This window comes from Dermatophagoides farinae, chromosome 3, assembly GCF_024713945.1.
Source record: "Dermatophagoides farinae isolate YC_2012a chromosome 3, ASM2471394v1, whole genome shotgun sequence".
Lineage (NCBI taxonomy): Eukaryota > Metazoa > Arthropoda > Arachnida > Sarcoptiformes > Pyroglyphidae > Dermatophagoides > Dermatophagoides farinae.
In genome coordinates, this window is record NC_134679.1 from 1,023,515 (window position 1) to 1,045,318 (window position 21,804).

At 31.3% G+C, this 21,804-nt stretch overlaps 9 protein-coding genes across 13 annotated transcripts in view; 4 read left to right on the forward strand and 5 right to left on the reverse strand.

Annotated features, from left to right (window-relative positions):
• The window catches only part of Mlc1 (Myosin light chain alkali), a 95,115-nt gene that overhangs the window by 52,915 nt on the left and 20,396 nt on the right, over positions 1-21,804 (forward strand). The window contains exon 1 of one of the 2 annotated variants that reach the window (XM_075729128.1): positions 6,557-6,570. The exons of the other annotated variant lie outside the window; for it this stretch is intronic. Within the exon in view, the coding sequence (XP_075585243.1) occupies positions 6,568-6,570 (3 nt within the window). The 5' untranslated portion in view covers positions 6,557-6,567. Of the gene's footprint in view, positions 1-6,556; positions 6,571-21,804 lie in introns of those variants that run through there. 2 annotated transcript variants of the gene reach the window in all.
• Positions 1,673-3,566, reverse strand: LOC124498356 (casein kinase II subunit beta). The gene is made up of 2 exons (XM_047062098.2): positions 2,565-3,566; positions 1,673-2,503 (listed from the first exon to the last, which is right to left on the reverse strand). The coding sequence occupies exons 1-2, from the start codon at positions 3,120-3,122 to the stop codon at positions 1,943-1,945; spliced, it is 1,119 nt and encodes a 372-aa protein (XP_046918054.2). The 5' UTR covers positions 3,123-3,566; the 3' UTR covers positions 1,673-1,942.
• Positions 3,718-5,182, forward strand: CkIIbeta (casein kinase II subunit beta). Of its 2 annotated transcripts, none has more exons than XM_047061935.2 (3): positions 3,718-3,819; positions 3,896-4,113; positions 4,200-5,182. In XM_047061935.2, exons 2-3 carry the CDS (start codon positions 3,913-3,915, stop codon positions 4,662-4,664), a joined length of 666 nt encoding a protein of 221 aa, XP_046917891.1. In that variant the 5' UTR covers positions 3,718-3,819; positions 3,896-3,912; the 3' UTR covers positions 4,665-5,182. The 2 variants fall into 2 exon arrangements, with proteins under 2 accessions (XP_046917891.1, XP_075585240.1); XM_075729125.1 differs by having other exon boundaries at positions 3,720-3,819; positions 3,869-4,113.
• Positions 5,936-6,403, reverse strand: LOC124498215 (uncharacterized). The gene has a single exon (XM_047061939.2). It carries the CDS (start codon positions 6,389-6,391, stop codon positions 6,023-6,025), a length of 369 nt encoding a protein of 122 aa, XP_046917895.1. The 5' UTR covers positions 6,392-6,403; the 3' UTR covers positions 5,936-6,022.
• Positions 7,716-13,583, forward strand: LOC124498355 (uncharacterized). Of its 3 annotated transcripts, none has more exons than XR_012832105.1 (4): positions 7,716-9,240; positions 9,531-11,289; positions 13,060-13,315; positions 13,525-13,534. XR_012832105.1 is itself a non-coding variant. In XM_075729120.1 (3 exons), coding segments are annotated over exons 1-3 (3,201 nt in total). In that variant the 5' UTR covers positions 7,716-7,799; the 3' UTR covers positions 13,526-13,583. The 3 variants fall into 3 exon arrangements, 1 of the variants encoding a protein (XP_075585235.1); XR_012832106.1 differs by lacking the exon at positions 13,525-13,534 and having other exon boundaries at positions 13,060-13,167; positions 13,235-13,311; XM_075729120.1 differs by lacking the exon at positions 13,060-13,315 and having other exon boundaries at positions 13,525-13,583.
• Positions 11,334-12,911, reverse strand: LOC124498206 (uncharacterized). The gene has a single exon (XM_047061928.2). It carries the CDS (start codon positions 12,857-12,859, stop codon positions 11,411-11,413), a length of 1,449 nt encoding a protein of 482 aa, XP_046917884.2. The 5' UTR covers positions 12,860-12,911; the 3' UTR covers positions 11,334-11,410.
• On the forward strand, positions 13,349-15,554 carry LOC124498204 (phosphatidylserine lipase ABHD16A). The gene is made up of 3 exons (XM_047061926.2): positions 13,349-13,583; positions 13,665-15,194; positions 15,266-15,554. The coding sequence occupies exons 1-3, from the start codon at positions 13,527-13,529 to the stop codon at positions 15,368-15,370; spliced, it is 1,692 nt and encodes a 563-aa protein (XP_046917882.2). The 5' UTR covers positions 13,349-13,526; the 3' UTR covers positions 15,371-15,554.
• Positions 15,674-19,493, reverse strand: LOC124498202 (peroxidase-like). Its single transcript, XM_047061923.2, has 5 exons — positions 18,210-19,493; positions 16,568-18,120; positions 16,124-16,496; positions 15,953-16,058; positions 15,674-15,875 (listed from the first exon to the last, which is right to left on the reverse strand). Exons 1-5 carry the CDS (start codon positions 19,162-19,164, stop codon positions 15,800-15,802), a joined length of 3,063 nt encoding a protein of 1,020 aa, XP_046917879.2. The 5' UTR covers positions 19,165-19,493; the 3' UTR covers positions 15,674-15,799.
• Rpt2 (26S proteasome regulatory subunit Rpt2) lies at positions 19,810-21,800 on the reverse strand. Its single transcript, XM_047061929.2, has 3 exons — positions 21,657-21,800; positions 20,675-21,573; positions 19,810-20,606 (listed from the first exon to the last, which is right to left on the reverse strand). The coding sequence occupies exons 1-3, from the start codon at positions 21,657-21,659 to the stop codon at positions 20,165-20,167; spliced, it is 1,344 nt and encodes a 447-aa protein (XP_046917885.1). The 5' UTR covers positions 21,660-21,800; the 3' UTR covers positions 19,810-20,164.

Consider the following 21,804-nt stretch of genomic DNA (forward strand, 5'->3'; position numbering starts at 1 on the left):
AATTGTGTATGCATTCATTCGAAGTAGTAGTGGTCAGATTTATTTTGGTCTTTGTTTGTGTGTGTTGTCTTTGGAACGTTGATTGAATATATTTTTTTTTTCATTTTGGTCAAAAACATTTATATTTTATAACACGACACGATAATATGATGGACATATCAATCAATGATGATGAAAATTTGAATATGAAATCAAAACATATGACAGATGTTAATGATGATGATGATGATGATGGTGAAATTGAAGATCAAATTCTTCAAATTAGTCCCGAAAGACAAGAAGCATTTATTGAATTTATTCGTTCAATACCACGTATTTGTTCACCAACAGTATTGGAAATATCATCATCGACAACACAAAAACAATCATCCAGACATGTTTCAATATTTAGTCCAAAATTTTCAATCGATAATCAATCATCCACCAATAATGATGATGATTATGATCAATTCAATTGGTCTATTGAAGAATATTCTGATTTTTATGGAAAAGATTTTTCTAATCATAATGAACAAGAAGAATTTCATTCATTACTTGATACTGTTGATTTAATATCAAAAGAATTGGATGAAGAAAATGAAAAATTTTTTTCACAAGATAAAATTCTTTCATCACCACCAACACAATCATCATCATCATCATCATCATTGATAGAAAAGAATCAAACATTTTTTTCAAACGATAGTATTTCACGTAATACTGGATCATTTATACGTTGGCTAGATTCTATACCATTTCATTCGACCACTGGTGGCGGATTTGAATCACATTATACAACGACAACAAATTCAAGTAATCAACAATTTTTTGAATCTGCAATTGTTATGAATGATATTTCAATGAAAAGTGAAACTAATGATGATGATCATCATCATCAAATTGAATGTGAAAAACATTTAAATAATGAAACGGATAGTGATTTTGATTCAATGATGAACGACGAAATGGAATGTCATACGTTAAGTTTTCATTCTGATGGAAGAAAATTATCATTTATGGAAACATCAACTATGAAATGTACTACACCGAAAATCACTGCATATCGTTATGATATTGGTCTCAACAGTGGTGGTGGTGGTGGTGTTAATTGTTCGATTCCAATGATTTTTCCAATCGATGATATTGGTATTAGTCCAATAATGGCATCAACATCAAATCATGTGGCGAAAACATTTGAAATGAATAAAGAAAATTTTACACCGATACAAACGAATATTCTGGAACAGCAGCAATCACAAAATGGTACGGTAAAAAAACGTCCATTTCTTCGTCATCAATATTCATCATTATCATCATCGGTAACAGTAAGAGCAACAAAAAAATTGAATCATTCGTCATCATCATCGATTCGTTCGGCAATATTATTGAATAATCATCAATCACGTACAGAATTACCACCATTACAATCATCATCATCGATTATTATTGATTCAAATAAAAGTATTGATGATCATTTTAAAACACCACAAACAGCAACACGTATACGACGATCAAGAATATCACGTGCTAGATTATTTTTTACAAATGAAATTAATGCACAATCAACTCCAGATAGTCGACAACCATTGATTCATGAATAATCATCATCATGATGAATTTTTTTCTTCAAATTCAACGATCAATCAATTGACATATCAATCAATCATTGAGAACTGAAAAAGAAAAAAAAAACTTTTCTATTTACAATTAAACAATTTATAATTATTAATCAATTGACTTTTTCATTTCTATAGATCATCATTATTATTATCATTTTATGTTTGTATACAAAAATTTTATATTTTTTTCAATTTTCATTTTATGTTTGTATAAGAGAAGGATAGGATGATGGCTTTGTATGAACAGGAATAAGATATGAATAAATAATAAATATTTTTGCATCTTTGTAAAAAATTATTAATTTAATGTAATGTAGATTTTCTACTATCACCAATATCGCCATTCATTTTAATTGCGTTTGATGATGATGTAGCTGCTGCATTTGTTGTTGTTGTTGTGCTGTTGCTGTTGATGACGATGTTGATATTGTTTGTTGATTTGTAGTTGTTGTTGTTGTTGTTTTAATAAACACCGGTTTTCTTGCACGTTCAGCTGCTTCAAATTGTTGCCGTTGATATTCATATGCTTCATTATGAATTTTAAAACCATATAATGTTGCTGTAAATTGTTGTGATGGTGGTAATGGCCGATATTCTGGATAAACCATAAAAAACATATGTGGAAATGATGTACCGAACCATGCACCATCAGAAAGAACAGATTTTGAACTAAAATGTGGTGCATATAAATCCATACAACGTGGACAATATAAACGAACCGAATAGATATTTGGTTCATCACTAAGGCCAATTGGTAACATTGCAGCACGATCACAATAATAACGATTACAAAGACCAAAACGACGTTTTTTATATTTTTCCAACATTTTTTTCAAACCAGAATCGGTCAATATATAACGTGCATGTATTAGACCATAAAGATTTTCAGCTGAAGATAAAATTTCCTACAATAAAAGCAACAAATGATTAAACAATCATCATCATTTATTTTTTTATTTCACTTACAATTTCACGTCCATCATCACTGGAAAAATTTTCTGCCGATGAAGTGGATGAATCAAATTGTGATCTATCGGAACAATCACCTAATATTATTGATAATGCTTGACGATAATGTGGAATTTTCTCCTCTAAACCAATTAGATTGAATGCATCCATTATGAAATCGGTATCAATTTTACATAAAAATTTATCCGTAGAACAAAATTGTTCAATCCATTTGGTTGTATTTGTATTATTTGTTGATGAATTTTTTGTACTCGAATTCGTACTACTTGTATTGGCTGCATTTGTTGTTGTTGTTGTTGTTGTTGATGTGGTTCGATTATATGACAATGAATTTGTTGTTATCGATGAACTTGTATTATGATTATTATTATTGTTATTATTAATGCTGTTGTTGCTGTTATATGTTGTAAAATTCATATGATAATCAATATATCTTGGAATCATTGTCGATGATGATTCATTAGCATTTTGTGAACTACTACGTTTAGGTGATTTTAATGATTGCATGGTTAATATATTATTATCAATTTGTTCGTTTGTGTTAAAGTGAAACATTAATAATCAAATTTGGAAGACTAGTATGTGTGTTTATGTGTATATTGTGTTCGCAAAAACAAAAGAATATTCTCTCTGAAAAACGGGAAAAAAACAATAATAATCAATTTAGCAGAATTATTCATTTATTGTATAGAATTATAGAAAAAAAAGATCACAGATTCATAATGATAAGGCACAAATGATGAGCTTTAATACAAGAATCAAATCTTCTTGTTGTTGTTGTTTTTTGCTTGTTTGTTTGTTTGTTTGTTTGTTGCAAAAAAAAAAAAAAAAATGGAAAAGTAAGAAAAAAAATCTGATTGATTGGATCAATAATCAATCGTTTAGATCAATAATATTTTCTCATCATCATCATCATCATCAGTTTCTATATTGATTTTTATAAATGATCAAAATCAATTTAAAAAAAAAACAGACACAAAACACACACAGACAAATCACACAACTTTTTTTTGTAACCGAATTTAGAGCACACGATGAATTTTTTTTTTTTTGTTGTTGCCTATTTACACTTTACATGGGTCATTGAATCATTTTTGACGATATTTTTTTTTTAATATTGCCGGCAGTGAGCAAATGTTATTCTCTTGTGTGTTTGTTTGTTTGTGTGTATTTTTTTTTTGGCTGCTCATTGGTCAAAATATTGAAAAATCGAAATTCTTTTTTACGATATAAAAAATTTTAAAATAATCAGGTATGCATTTTTTTCGGGTAAAATGATTATCCATTGATTAATGATTCAGTTTTCATTTTGATTGTTTTGTTTATAGAACGTATTTGAAAGAAAATGTCATCATCCGAAGAAGTATCGTGGATCACTTGGTTCTGTGGTCTTCGTGGTAATGATTATTTCTGTGAAGTTGATGAAGATTATATACATGATAAATTTAATTTGACCGGTTTATCTGAATCGGTACCACATTATCGTCAAGCATTGGATATGATTCTTGATCTTGAACCAGATGAAGACGAAGATAATCCTAATCAAGTATGATTTTTTTTCTTTTCTTTGGTAAAAGATTGAATTTTCAATAATTATTTAAAAATCTTTGTTTTTCTTGTTTGTATAAAAAGGCTGATCTAGTTGAACAAGCTGCCGAAATGCTATATGGATTGATTCATGCCCGTTTCATTCTAACTAATCGTGGTATAGCACAAATGATTGAAAAATATCAAAATGGTGATTTTGGTTTTTGTCCACGGCAATTTTGTGAAAATCAACCAATGTTACCGATAGGTTTATCTGATATACCAGGCGAATTGATGGTGAAACTTTATTGTCCTAAATGTATGGATATTTATAATCCAAAATCATCAAGATTTCATCATACAGATGGTGCATATTTTGGTACTGGTTTTCCTCACATGTTATTCATGGTACATCCAGAATTACGGCCAAAAGCACCAACTGGACAATTTGTTCCACGTCTATATGGTTTCAAAATACATCCAATGGCCTATCAATTACAGAAAGAAGCAGCTGAACGTATATCACCAAAAACATATTATCGTAATCAAAGTGGTGGTAATATTAATTGAAAAAAAACAGTGATCCAATTATGAAATTGATGAAAAATCGATGGCCCAAAAAAAAAATCTAATAATTAATTGTCATTTAAAATCACATAAACACACACACGTACACACATACCTTCTTTGTAGTTATTAATAGCCATATATAGTGTGTTTAGTGTAGTGTTTTACATACCATCAAATTCTATCAAAAAAAAAAGTATTTTCTTCTGAACAAATCAAATCAAATATTTTCAAATACCCATACACACACACTTATCTCATATATATCATGATTAATTAATTTAATTAATCTTGATTCATTTCACAACAACAAAACACAAATTGACAAACAAAAAAGCAAACAAAACAAATAATACATCCACGAGTTATTTTTGCTCCCATGATCATGATCATCATCACCATCACCACCATCATCATCGTCTTCGTCATCATCATCATCATCATCATCATTAAGAAACAAAACAAAAAAAAATTGTTAATCTATAAAATAAATGAATTAAAAAAAATTTAAAATTTTCAAATATCCGGCTATATCAACAGTAAGTGTTTATATTTTTCAGCAGATATGAAATAAAATCCGTCTTTAAAATATATATAATCGAGGTGTGTGTGAGGCGCGTTTGTCATAACAATTATCATCATCATCATTATCTTGATGATGATAATGAATTTTTTCATTTGTTTTGTGACCAAATTAAACTTGTGAATATAATATCGCATTTGGTGGTTAAATTTAAATATCCTATATATATACTCACTCATTCACATTCGCATAGGAAAGAAAGTTTTTTTTCTTTTTTTTTGGTTTGTTTCGGTTTGTTTATGAATAACAAAATTGTTTGTTGTTTCATTATTCATCCATTATTCATCATTCTATTGATGGAAAATGAATGTAATAATTGATGCTACCTGTGCGAAAATGAAAAAAAAATGAAATAAAACCACATCGACGATGAATGAATGAATGAATGAGGAAAGGTACAGAAAAAATTGATGGCTAGTTAAGTTAGCAAAAATTTTTGTTAGGCAAAAAAAAAAAACTTTTCGACACACAATAATAATTCACATCTTTGTCAAGTTGTTGTTGTTGTTGTTGTTGTTGTTGTTGTTGTTGTTGTTGTTGTTGTTGTTGTTGCATGTACACACACACACACACACACGTTAATCGAGATTGTCAAGTTGAACAAAAAAAAAAACAGAAAAAAATGATGAGTAAAAAAACCACAAAAGACACACACAAACACAACTTGCAAAGTATAGAACAAAAAAAGAAATTCAATAATAATCAGATTTTATTATTTGCACATTTCTCATGAAATTTTGTTTTTTTTTCTTAATTTTCAAAAAAAAAAAAAAAAATTTCATCGTGTCATATTATTAATGGATGATTGTACCATACGAATAATGTCTTGAACTTTTTTATCACGAATGTTTTCATCATCCACAACACCATCATTGTCGTTGGCATTTTGTTCAGATTCATCATCCATTGTTTCACCACTATAATCATCATTACTTGATTGATCGGATATTTGATCAAATGGTGGACGTCCATTGTGGATATCATCCAATCCTTCCGTTATTATTATATTAATCTGTTCAATATCTTCATTTGTGATTAATGTTGAAAATTCTTTATCCAATTTATCATATAGAATATCTAATGATTTAATCAATTCTTGTAAACGTGTCTTGATACTATCAACAACTTTGTGTTTAGATGAATCCATTGTTTTGTTTTTAAATTTACACAATTCAAAAAAAATATGCTTTGAAAATATTTCATTCGAAAATAAATATTTTTCATCATTCCTTTGTTCGAATTCAATAGCCATTTCTTTTTTCGAATTTGATTGAAATCGTAAATTCAATTAAAGAATGAAAAAAAAATGAATAAAAATAAATAATGGCCAAGTGATCATTCAACAAGTGTTGTTGTTGTTGTTGTTATTGGATCCTATAAAGGAACTGAGACACACAAGAGATGTTTCAGTTTTTTATATTTAGTCAATAAAAAGGGGTTAGAGTAATCAAAATGGAAAAAAAAATTGATAAACAAAGTGGAAAGAGAAAAGAGATGAGAAAGTAGGAGGAGCTTGATAATGGTAAACCACTCCTTGTTCACATTATAAAAAAAAATAGGATACCTTTTCTTTAAATTAATAGCCATTGGCCAATTGGCCATAGTAAAAGGTGTGGCTTAGGTTATTTTTTTCTTCTATCATCAACAATTAACAAGAAGCTTAATGTTTAGCCAGTAAAATACAATTTTTTATCACGTAATTTTTTCGATGTTTTTTTTTACAAAGACTTGGATGGAAAGAATGGCAAAAAAAAATGATATTCAACAGCCACGACCACCAGCAATGCCGATGCCGATGATGATGATGATGATGATGATGATAGCAACAGGTATTCAACAAAATTGAAAAAAAATCCTTCGAAATGTTCAAAAATGTTTCCATTTCAATTTGATCAATTCATGAATGTTAATATGCATCATCATCGAGTTATAAATTCTATTTTAATTTGAAATTATTGTAAAAAAAAACTTTGGAACATTATCGAATCATATTATTCACGCCCATTGAAAACTGTAAAAAAAAATAATTTTTCTTTATCCAATCGATTCAAATTTCATGAATGATCAGCCCCCATCCATCTTGTTTCGTTTGGTTTTGTTTGTTTGTTTTATTTGCGATAACACAGACACACTTATATATACACACACACAGCCACATTTAATGTGTCGCGTTAACGATCTTGTCGATGTGAATGTATCGATTGAGATCGATCGATGCCTGATCATCTAGCTTCATCATCATCATCATCATCAACATCAACATCATCGTGTATAATCATCACCCAATGAGAATAAAGATTTTTTTTTTAATAAAGAGACGGGGGACAACCCAAACAAACAAACAAAAATCAATCGATGAATATGTTCTGTTTTCAATCAATTGTGCTTGGATCGAATGATTTTTAAACATTTAAATATTGATAATGATCATCAAATGTTTTGTGTGTGTGTGTGTAATAATATATAGATAATCGATACGAATCGCGTGTTTTTTTCTCTCATCGACAAAAATAACAACATTTTTTTTGCCCTTCCTCCTTACCATTAAATAATCGATGATGATCAATGTTTCCAATAATATTTTAAATGTTGATGGTGATGATCATCACCATCAACATCACCAGAACCATCATCATAATCATCAATTTGTTCATCATCATCATCAACTTTTCATTAATAATAATATTCATCAAGAACAAGCAAATACATTGCCAACAACAAACACATCATCATCGTCGATGATACAGCAGCCACCAGCAACGGAATCTTCTGCAGCAGCAATTATTTATCATCATAATCTACATAATAACAATCATTTGATTTTTTCATCTAATCCAACACAATTATCATTGTCAGAACATCAACATCATAATCATAATCATCATCAGCAATCAACAAATGAAACAACAGCAACCGAAACAGCAACAAGTGGTTTACAGTCACCATCAATTCCAGATGATGATCAATTGCAAGATCAATTACATGAAAATCGTATTTGTTACAATTGTCGTACAACTATTACACCATTGTGGCGTCGTTTTGGTCCGAATCAATTTCTTTGCAATGCATGTGGCCTATATCAAAGGGTTAATGGACAACATCGGCCATTAGTAAGAAATGTACGACGATTATCGACGACAACACGTCGTGTTGGTCTGATTTGTGCCAATTGTGGTACTAAAGCAACATCAATGTGGCGTAGAAATTCTTCCGGTGATTCTGTTTGCAATGCATGTGGATTATATTTTCGTTTGAATGGAATAAATCGACCGGCAACAATGCGCAAAGAAACCATACGTACAAGAAGACGTCGTACAATTAAACCATCGTCAATGATGATGATGAATTTTCACCATCATCATCATCATCACCAGCAACAGCAGCAGCAGCAGCAGCATCAGCATCAACAACAAATGAATGGTCAACAATTATCAATGGTAAATAATTCACCATATTCACCATATCATCATCATCATCATAATCATAATCATCAACAAAGTCGGCCATTTATCATGTCAACAACAACGGATGCAACAGCAACAACAACAACAGCAACTATTTCAACAATACCCGCTACATTAACATCAACAACAATATCGAATTCTGAATATCAACAACAACGTCTTTCAACTGATGATACATTCGCAATTTCATCATCATCAAATTTAATAAAATCTGAAAACAATGGAAATGATAATCATTTGACAATGATGATGATGCCATCAACATCATCATCATCAACATCAACATCAACATTGTTTTCAAATACCGGTCAATCATCAGCAATCAATAATAATGATGATAATGTTGATGATAGTGATTTTAATACAACAACAACAAAAACAACAACGATGACAGATACAACGACCACAACAACTCAGCAACAACGGCAACAATCAATGAATGATAATGGCAACGATGGTGAGAATATTGAAACCGGTACGCATACAACGTCATATCAACAGGAAAAACAAAGTTCATCATCAATTATCATTGGTAGGTATCAGTTTGTCAACGTTATTTGTTCATACAATGATGACAGTAATAATAATAATAATAATAATAATAAGGACATTGGTCCATGTTCAAGAAATGTGTGGTCAAGCCTAGGTCATAAAATTTGATGATCAATTTTCTCGTTTTTTTTTTGGCCAATAAAAAAACATAAAGATTTTTTTTCTCCATTTTTAACATTCTCGATCTAGTTCCGTGTTCTAATGATTATTGTTTGTTTGTTTTTTTTTGAACCAAAAATTTTTCTTTTCTTTTTTTTCTACTCAAAAAAGGATCGTCACCAGCGATGATAACAAAATTTAACGATAATTCTTCAACAACCACAATTTTTGGTAAACAACAATCCCATGATGATCATGATAATGATACAGAAAAACCGGATGAAGAAGTAAATCAAAACAATGGAGATAATTCAACAACATTACCACCATTACCACTTACAACAACAACAGCACAAACTATAAATCCGGTTACATTTATTGGACCCGGTGCTAATGGTAGTGGTGGTGGTGGTGGTGGTGGTTTACTTACATCTTCATCCTCAACATCATCGACAAATGTCTATGATCCAGCAATGATACAATTGAACGCTAAATCAAATTATCAATTTCATTTAGCAGCAGCAGCCGCTGCCGCTGCTGCAGCAGCAACAAACGGTTATGGTAATATGTTACAATCGACAAACATTCCATTTGGAACACCAGCAGTAACAGCAACGATAACCGATGATCAAAATCGTATGATAAACGATAATGGAATAATATCGCAACATCATCATCCACATGGATTACATCATCATTCATGGTCAAATAATCATTCATATCATCATCAACATCATTCTACAACTGGACATCATCATCTATTTGGACAACAATCAAATCTATATCATCATACGGGTAATCATCAATTTTATCCAAATACCGGTGGTGCTTTCCACCATCGTCATCATCATCATCAAACAACTTCATCATTAACCGATACATCATCATCATCATTATATCCAAGAATATCACAAATGAATTTGGAAACAAATTTCGATGTAAAAAAAGAAGATGAAAATGATATACAAAATCGATTAGATACAACAACAACAACCGCAACAAGCGCAACAACCGATGATAATTATTATCCAATTACAATAATGTCACATTTTGATAAACAAATAATGATGGATAATGGTAAGGAACAGCTGCAAACACGTGCAGCAGAAAAAAATCCTGATGATGATATGATCACTGATTGTGAACAGCAGCAACAACGACAACAGGAACAGGAAAAAACATCATCACCAGCATTATCATCGATAGCTGAAGAATCATCATCATCATCATCATTTTCAACATTGAAAAAACGAATTATAACAAATCATATTAATCAATCAATAACAAATGTTAAATCGAATAAAAATGGCAATAATAATAATAAGAAAACACGTAAAAAAGATAATCATCAATCATCATCAGAAAATTTGATTAAAATAGAAATTGATGAACCTCAACATCATCGTCATCAACATCAACATCATCATCATCATCAGCAACAACAATCGGAAATATCTATTGTTCAAGATGTTGCTGAAACAACTCAATTAGTGGATAGTGGTGATGGCCAAATGATTTCTGAATCACGAAATATCGATGATATCGTTCATCATCATCAATATGATCTTGAACAACAACAACAACAACAACCACAGCAGCAACAACAACAACAAACATCTTTGCTGGAAAATTCTATAATCTATTCTTTGAATAATAATGATCATCATCAACAACATCATCATTATGGTTTACAAACGATAAACTATAATAATTTTTCATCATTCACACAATCAATGAATTCTAATGTTGCTGCTGCTGCTGCTGCTACTGTCCCATATTCCTATATATTTGATGTATCAAAATCAACAACAAATTCCGATTCAAACAACACAACAACAACATTACGACAAAATTTTGTTCCACCTACATCACATCCACACCAACCACCACAACCACCTACTTCTTATCATCATCAACTTCATCAACATTGGTAGGAAAAAAAACGATGATGGGCTCTCTGTGTATTCAGAGAAATTAAGAATAATTCATTTTTTTACTTCTTAGAATTTTGTCATTTTTTTATGAAATAAAATCACATTCTTTTATAAGTTTTAATTACTTGTATTGCTGCCGCTTCGGCTGTTTAAACTTTCGACCGACATGGCTGTAGTGGTGGATATCTTCTTCATGGTATCCAACGATGAATCTTGCTTCATTGTTTTGATCTGTGGTAATGGTGATTTTTTCTTGTTATCAGCTGCCGTTTTTCTCTTCGATAATGATTTCGATTGTGATTTTGGACGACGATTATTTTTCATTGTAGCTGCCGTTTTAGGTTTAACTGGTTTCACTTTAATTGATGCAGATTTCTGTAATTCATTCACACTATCATTATCTAATTTTGACCATGATAATGAATTTTTTTGCCGTAATTTCGATGAAATTTTTTCACCTTTTGATTTACGTTGTGATTTTTTCGAAGATGATGGTGATGCTGATGATGATGACGATGATGATGATGATGGTAAAGATGACGATTCACTGGATATTTCATTATCAACAATTTTAGGAAATAATTTCGGCAATAAAGATTTTGCAATTTCATTCAATCGTTTACGATAATTTCTTCCCAATGTTGATATACGTTCTGACATTTGAATCATTGATTGTTCTTGTTGTTGTTGTTGTTGTTGTGGTTGTTGTTCGGGTAATTGTTGTCGAAATTTTCTTATTGGTTTCGCCACCATTTTTCGTTTCAATAAAGTTTTACTTTTTCCTATTTGTCGTCGTCTTCTTTGTCCATCAATTGAATATTTTGATTTGAAACTATGACTTGTGTTTGATTGACTTTGAACACTTTTACTGCGTACACCAATCGAAGATTGTTGTTTTCTTTGTCGTCGTGCTCCACCTCTTCCTTTGCGTTTTATCAATCTTTTACTTTTCATCATTTTTAAACCACTTGTTTTTGGACCTTTACTCAACGTTATAGATGACAATGATGATGTTGTTGTTGTTCGTTTTTTTGTTGGACTTCTAGTTCGAATTCTAGCTGAAGATTTGATTGTTCGTCGTCTTCCACCTTTTTCTTTTCCCATTACTGATGCTGCTCTTCCTTTTTTCATCATTGTCCGTTTACGTTTCGATAATGCCCGTCTTTTTGTCGAATACAATTTCATTACACTTTGAGATGTTTTTTTTCCTTTTTTGGTCATTGATAATGACCGTGATTTAGGCGCAGATATTCTTTTGCTTTGTTGTTGTTTGACCATAGTTTTAGATTTAAAACTTGCAGATCTTCTTGTTTTTGATCGATTTTTTGATGATTTATTTCTCAATGATGACTTTGTTTTTTGTCTAGTTTTAGATAAACTCTTTGTAGGCAAATCTAGAACATAAATCTGTCGATCATTCAATGATAAAACAGAATCTTTTCCAATACTCAATGCTGATAAACTTGGTGATGAACGTTGAATAGTTCTTGTTTTGAATCTTTCCGATACAATTGGTGCCGCCGAAGATGACAACATATTTTTGATTTTTTGATTCTTTATTGGCATATTTTGTTTTTTTTTCAATCCAATTCTATTCACTTTCAATTTAACAACAACAACAACAAAAAAAAATTGTAAATTCCATTCCAATATATTGGTCTTATTTATTCATTCGAATGTAATTCAATTTTAATCAATTTCGTTTTAAAATTTAATAATTTTATATTTATTCTATACTACATGATTATTGTGAACAACAATGGCAGAACATGTGATCGACGATGTTGGTGTTTTCTTTTCCAAAATTCTATTTATAGTATCCACCTCACATGATGTTGTTTTGAAGAATGTCGAGAATTCAAACAGATGATCAGGTTCATCTTTTTTTTTTCCTTGCGCTAATTATATATAATTTGGTCATTTTTTCTGGTTTTTTTTCAGATTTTATCCAAAAAATTGAAAAATTAAACGACCGTTCAAATAGATTGTTATGCGAATATATATAATTTCAATGTTTATCATGTGAGTCATGTTTTTTTTTTCATATGTATTTTTTTTTGTAATTTCAACTGTAAAATTTACTAAATAAAATTAAAAAAATTAAAAATTAGTGGCAAGACTAACTGAATTATTGCTGCAAAATTCTTATTAACAATTAATAATTAATTGAAAAAAGAAATCATTATCATCATTCGATCATAAATAAATCATCATTTTTCTTCCATTCGTAGAGATGTCTCTTTTTGATTGTATTTTTGGTCCTGCTCTTTATCGAATTTTTGAGAATCCGGTTCGTTTTTTTTTATAATTTGTATTTTATGATGGAAATTATTCGAAAATGATGAAAATTTTTTTTTTCTATTGATTTTAGCATCGTAACTATGAACCCTATAATTTGGAACGTTATACAGATCGAATAATTCGTTTTATACAATTCTGTAAGAATACATTGACATATGTTTCACCATTATTGGCCTATCAATTATATTGTCAAACACGTGATACAGAACAATCTGAATCATCATCATCATCATCATCATCATCATTGTTATCATTATTATCGAATAGTACATATGTTCGACTTTTAATGGCATTTACATCCATTTACATTTTGGCAAATTTATTACGTGGATTTTCACGTTCCATTAATCCTAATTATTGTCAATTTATTCGAACATTTAAAACTGCATCAACATCATTGTTGGCCGATCATCGTGGTGATGATGATGGTGATATCCGTAAACGAATAATCGATGCTAGAAATATAGTTCGTGAAAAATATGATTATGATTTTCAACATTGGCCCATTGATTTCAAATGGACTGAAGGTAGATATTGTTATGAACGTCCGGCAAGACTATTACCAATAAAAGAAGCTAGTAATGAAACATTGAATGAAAGTCCAGTAGTGAATATGGTTTCATATTTAATGGCCAATTCTATTGGAAGAATCTTACTTTATCCTGGATCCATTGGTTTGTTGCAAAAAGTTATCGAAAACAATCTGATTACTGGCCGCCATTTTCTTATGGAAAATTATCAAGCCAAACGTTTTAAATTGCTTGCACGAGACCAAAATCAAATTGATGTCATTTTTGTTGATAAAAGAAATCCAAATAATAATCGAACCTATCCTGGTAATACATTAGTAATCACATGTGAAGGTAATGCTGGTTTTTATGAAATTGGATCGGTCACAACACCGATCAATCTAAACTATTCGGTTATTGGATGGAATCATCCAGGATTCGGCGGTAGTACTGGAACACCTTTTCCACAGAATGATATAAATGCGATGGAAGTTGTCGTGAATTTTGCTGTAACCAAATTGAATTTCAAATTAGAAGACATTCTTATATTTGGCTGGTCAATTGGTGGTTTTCCTGCCGCATGGGCTGTATCGAATTATCCAGAACTGAAAGGTGTTATACTTGATGCAAGTTTTGATGATGTACTTCCATTGGCACGTTCACGAATGATGCCATTTTTAGCACCGATTGTTGATTCTACTATAAGAAATTATTTCAATCTAAATGTATCATCATATTTGAATCGTTATCAAGGTCCAATTCGATTTATTCGACGATTAAAAGATGAAATCATTCCAATCGATGCATCACGGCCATTATTAACAAATCGTGGTAATCATTTGTTGATTAAATTATTAAAATCACGTTTTCCACGTTTAATGTCACACGATGATATTAGTGATGAAGTAGAACAATTTCTTCATTCAGAAAATTATGGTTATTTACTTCGTAAAGTTGATGATAGTAAAGTAATGGAAGCATTATCACGTTATGCACAGAAATCGGCAATGGAAAAATATCCAATTGAAATTGATGTTGATAAAGATTTAGAGATTAGTATGTTATTGGGACAACAAATCATTTTATTCTTGGTAAGTGAACAATTGTCATTCATTACTTTTTACGATTAATCTCACTTATTAATCTCTTTTTTTTCTACCAGTGTCGTGAATTAATGACTCAATTTGATTCAACACATTGTACACCATTACCATCAAGTTTATTCAAAGAACCTGTCGATTTGTTATCATTGATTAAAAAAGCATAAAATTGTCATTACATTGTCATCGGATGATCATCATCATAATTGTTGTTTGTTGTTGTCATGTTGAATGAAAATGTTAATGATTCATGGAAAAAAATGATTTATAAGATTTTATTACCATCCTTTTTTTTATTTGAATAGTTTATTTTAAATGAAAATTCAAAAATAAAGCACTGATTATCATCAATTTATAATTCTCTCTAATTGAAAACAGTATTCAATCACAATCAATTATGATTCGAAATTATAGGTATTCGATTTTTTGCAGGTGCAGCCATCTGTTAACAGAGAAAAAACTGCTAAAAATTTTAATCAAAATGTGTATGTTTGATTTAATAAATTAGAAAACAAAAACAATCATCAATCATTTTATTATTCATTTCAACAATATTGTTTGATAATGTTTGTGATTCAGAAAAAAAAATCAATTTTTCAAGACCAAATTCTTTCATTACGCCATGGTGATAGATTCATACGGCTTATTTGATTACAGCTAATTTTGCCATTCCTTTGTGTACGATGGAAAAAAATAAATGTGTTTGAATTTTGTGATAAAAAAATGTGTTTGTGGATTAAAAAGCTTACCATGATTCTGGTCTAAGGAATGCTATTGGCTGTATTCGTCCAATCGTATCTGTATTATCACAGATTAATGAAGCCAAACTGGATTTCTTAATCTCCATTAATTGTTCTAATTGGATTTTTTTTAACGAAAAAAATAAAATCATGATTCCAAAAATTCATTGATAAAAATACCTTTGCTAAATGAATGTGGTAATTTTCCATTTTCATACCAAAATCGATCACCGAATTTTGAACGACGAAATTGTTCGGCTACAATACAAGCAAATGTTGGCCCAACTAATGCATCTGGTAATGGATCTTCATGTACACCACCAATAAATAGATCAATATCCTCAACATTCTGATACATTTGTGAAAATGTTTCGGCTGCACCAGCTGTCATGAATCGATTAAGATCATTGAATGAATTGGCTGGTTGTAGACCGCACAAACGACGATATTGATTATAACCAGGTAATCCATGATCACGACCACGTTGAATATTCAAGGCAACCAAATCCATACCGAAACCTGAACCTCTTTCTTCGAATAAATGATTGGTCAACTGAACAAAAAAAAAAGAAAAGAGAAAAAATCAGTAATCGATGATCAATAAATCAATTGAAAAATATTCACCGAATCAGCAAAGAAATGATCCCATGTTTGTCCGGCATCAGTTACGAAACCATTCAAAAATTGTTCAAAAGCATTTGCATTATATAAAGTCAATGGATTATTGAATACTTCATGTAATCGAATAACTTGTGTTGGCTGTCCATTTTGATCTAAAGCACGAAAAGTTCCTTGTACTAATGAATGAAAACGATATGCAGCGGCGGCGAATTCATTCAGTACGTTAGGATTGATTTTTGGATCATAATTATAGGTAAAATCAAAAGTTTTTGGTAATAAACCAAATTGTTTCATAACTGTTGGACTAAGTACAACGGGTAAGAATTCATTATAAGTAATATGTTGAATTTCGGCTGCAACAATTCTTCTTGCTTCCTGATATAAAGTATTATCGGGCCAATTTGGATTTAACCTTGCTAGTTCACCAGCCACACGATTATGTTCCCGTACAAACAATGCATGTATCATTGTCAATCCGGTTTGTTCATTGACACGAGCATCACCACCAAGAAAACATTTAAATCTTGATTGATCACGTTCCGGTATAGCACAATCATCGGAATGATTACCACGATCGAATGGTAAAAATTCTTTATTCTGAAATGACGATGTTTTCAATCGTCCACCACGGAATGAACGTAAAATTTTTGCCCGTTCCACCGTAGGACCATAAACCATTGAACCATCAATAACATGTGTCAATGTATTCATCTGTTCACGATGTCCCAGAGAACAACCACTTCTTGGTGCTGGTGCATTACGTACAAGATTCATACATTTTTGATTAAAACGACGATAGAATGAATCTTGATCAGGAACTTCAATGGGAAAACAAGCATGATGTTCAACTTTTCTTTGACTTTCTGGATGACAACAAATCAATCCTTGGCCGGTAGCAGCACGAGTTGATGATGCTAATGTAAAATCATGATCAATAAATTGTCCCCATTGCATAAGCATTAATGTATATTTTGGATCCGGAATATTTCGGCTTGGTGCTGATGAATGTGATACTAAACGTGCTGATGGTAACAAATCACCGGTTACCGATCTAGTTCGTGGTTCATTCAATCCATCATTATATTGTGGTGGTAATAAACGTTCGAATGCGGTATTTGATTTTCCCCATAATGGTCGTTGTAAATTATTACAACTACCATCAATTGTTCGATATTTACCCTGTTGACATGATGGTTCTGGAATACAATATTGTTCTAAATCCGTATGTTCAATCGAATATCGATAAAGTCCATCACGAGCTTGTTCATTACTAAGTTTGAATTTTCTTTTGATAACCAAAGTGGTTACTAAATTGATGAAACCTCCAACCGTTAGACGAAATTGTACTGGATCAAATTCACCGAAAAATGCTTGATGCAATGCTTGCATAGAACCATGGCGTTGAACCATACCATGTGAAACTAATTGTCTTTCTTGTTGAATGTAATTTTCAATGAATTTATTTGCTTCTTTTGCAGCAGTATTAATATCTTCTAAACTGATGAATCCAACACGCATTGATGGTTTCTGTTCCTGAGGCAATTGTATTGGATTATCTGTCATCATTGTGTGATTGATAATATGGAAATGATAAAAAAATCATGAGAAATTAGAATGATCACTGATAATAAAACATTAAACTTACTATAACGTCTTTGGACACGATCACCTTCGATTGGACAACAAATACCATTTGCACCGGTTCCAACATATTGACAAATATTTGATTGATAATCATCTGGATCACTGTATTGTGCATAACAATATGCTGCAGGTGCACAAAGACCATCCAGACCATTATTTGTACGGCAAGGAACCATTTCGCTTGGATCACGATTTTGTCGTTCATTTTTAGGACCAACATCATTAAAACCAGATGGTGCACGGCCACCACCACCACCACCACCTCTTCCGCCTCGAGGATAATCTTCTTCTTCATCTCTGACGATAATTTCAGGTCTAACCTGATAACCATTGTTGTTATTATTATTAACAGGACGATTATTATTTACGCCACCTCGTGATGGATTTATTCGAATAATAAGTTTTGTTTCCGAATCAGGCTGATTCCTATATTCTATTTCTGGTTCTCCATAACCTTCTCTTTCGCGATTACGTTGACGTTTTCGTTCACGCCGTTCATTTTTTCGTCGTTGTTTTTCTTGCCGTCGAATAAGTTTAGCTTCTTGACGACTTAATGGACGACCACCTTCTTCCAAGTAAGCACCGTTTGTAGCATCGCCATAATTTCCACCAACACCACCACCATCACCATAACCATTGTTTGAACCATCAGCTGGACATGGTCCACGATATACTTGACCTTGTCGTAAATATTCACAAATTTTTTGTGATCGTCTACCATGATTCTGTTGAATATCTTCAGTAATAGCTTCACTTATATCCTGTGCTAATTCATAGCCATTCGGTTGTCGTTGTCGATTCTGTATTTTCTGCTGTACATTTCTTTGTATATTACGAATACCGTTGACAGTTTCTCTCATAATCGCATGAAATGGTGAAGCTTGCGTATCGTATCCATTTGGTAACGATAAAATCGTTGTACCAATCAACAACAAAATCCAATAACAATTGTACATCTTCAAACTAGCGATGAAAACGTCGAAATTAAATATGCAAAAATTCGTTCAAAAATCGAATCAAAATGAAAACTGGTAAGGAAATTTTATACACGACACTATTAATCCAGTTAATTCGAAACAGTTATACATTAAACATTAAACATTATATAACAGATTACTATTGAAAAAAATTGTAAAACAACAAATGACAGAAGAAAAAAAAATCTGTTTCAAGGGAAACAAAAAATTCCGGATGTATCCATTGTGTTGTGTCAATATGGATTTGATTAAAAAAAAAGATCTCTTTGATCGATGTATCACTGGCGAAATCAAAAACACGAATGAATATGTGTATGAAATTGGCCGAATTTCCTTCCTTAAATCATTCGATCATCAATCGAAGGATGATGATCATTCGAATGAATGCGAATACACCACCATCAAAAAAAACAAAACGCCACAACAATATATTACATGTATATAAATGTTAATTGATTTTCAATCAAATCAATCATCATTTTCCTTTCTTTTTTTCAATTAACACGTAATATTTACATTCTTATCAATGAATCAAGAGAAATAGTTTGATATTTGTTCGAGAACTATGTGTGTATGTTCAAAAAAAAACAAGCGATGTGTATGTAAAAAAAACAAACGAAAAATTCCCAGTGTGTAATATCATCATCATTGTTATATGTTTTACATCAAGGCCAGGCTGACAGATTAAGAATTTGTGAAATTGAAAAAAAAAATTTCATTTCATTTTACGGATGTTATTACGTAAAAGAGAATGAAAAACATATACAAATTTATCGTTTGAATGAAAAAAAATTTTTTAAAAATTTAATATCCACTTATGATCATCATCAAATAATAAGTGGTTAGAATTTATTATTTAAAAATATTAAGAAAAAAAAATTCAATTATTACATCAAATCGTCAATTTGATTGATTGATGATGATGATGATGATGGTGAACATCTTAAATCTGATGATGATGATGTTTACGAATTTTTTTTTACAAATACAATCCTTCGGGCATGCCTTCTTTTTTACGATAAAGAACATTATCTTTAGATTTACGAAAATCTTCTCCTGTCACTTTCATACGCCGTTCACGTAATGCCATTAAACCGGCTTCAGTACAAATGGCCTTGATATCGGCACCACTAAGATCATCTTTAGCCATAACCAATTCTTCGAAATTTACATCTTCAGCTAATGTCATTTTAGATGTATGAATATTGAATATACGACGTTTGGTTTTTTCATCAGGTAATGGAAATTCAATTTTACGATCAATACGACCGGGACGAATTAATGCCGGATCCAATGTTTCGATACGATTAGTTGCCATTACAACTTTAACATCACCACGTGAATCAAAACCATCCAATTGATTCAACAATTCTAACATTGTACGTTGAATTTCACGTTCACCACCGGAATTAGATTCATAACTAAATAATAATAATAAAAAATCATTACATACAATAACCAATAAAAATTGGAAAAAAATAAATCTTACCGTTTAGTACCGACAGCATCGATTTCATCAATGAATACAATAGATGGTGCATGTTCTTCGGCCACACGAAATAATTCACGTACCAATTTTGGACCATCACCTAGATATTTTTGGATTAGTTCCGAACCGACAACTCGTAGAAATGTTGCCGAGGTTTGATTAGCTACAGCTTTTGCCAACAACGTTTTACCAGTTCCAGGTGGTCCATAAAGTATGACACCCTTCGGTGGTCGAATACCCATTTCTTCATAATATTCTGGATGTGTTAAAGGCAGTTCAACACTTTCCTTAATTTCCTGGATCTGTTGATCTAGACCGCCAATATCGGCATAGGTTTCTTGTGGAGCTTTTTCCAATTTCATCACATTCACCATTGGATCGACATCATCACTTAAAACACCGACAACAGCATGCACTTTATGATTTAGCAAAACGCAACAATTTGGCTCAAGTTGTTCTTTGTCTACAAATGATAATATTGAAACATAATGTTCAGAACCAACTGATGTGCTAACGATTGCATGATTATCATCGATAATTTCTTCCAAATTTCCGACAGACATAGGTGTACCACGGAGATCATCAACTTTACTACGTTCATCATCAGCACTGTCATCTTTATCTTGATTAGCTTGAATGGCAGCGTTACAATTTTTCAGGAATTCTTCTTCTAACAATAGCCAATCTTGAATACGTTCCATTTTGAGCAATTTCAAAAGACATCGAGTATGTGGTGTTACGGTGGGTAATTTCGATGCTGCATCTGGACCTTTTCCGCCTTTACGTTTACGGCCACGAATCGTAGATGGTGGCGGTGGTGGTGGACGTTCACGTTTTTGACGTTTACCATCTTTATCACCACTACCCGAACCTGAACCACCGCCAGATTGACTTTGTCCCTTTTGTCAAAAAAAAAATTCGGAAAAAAATATGAAAATTAATAAATGAAACAAGCAACAACGATAAAGAAAAACAGACAAACCATTTTAAAGAATCAGGATAAAAAAAATAATTGAGGATAAGACAGAAAAAATGTATCAAAAATTTTTTTAAATGAATCAACTTGTGACAACAAAACAAATCAAAAAGAATGATGATGATTTCGCGAAAAATTTTGCTTCGTAATAGTG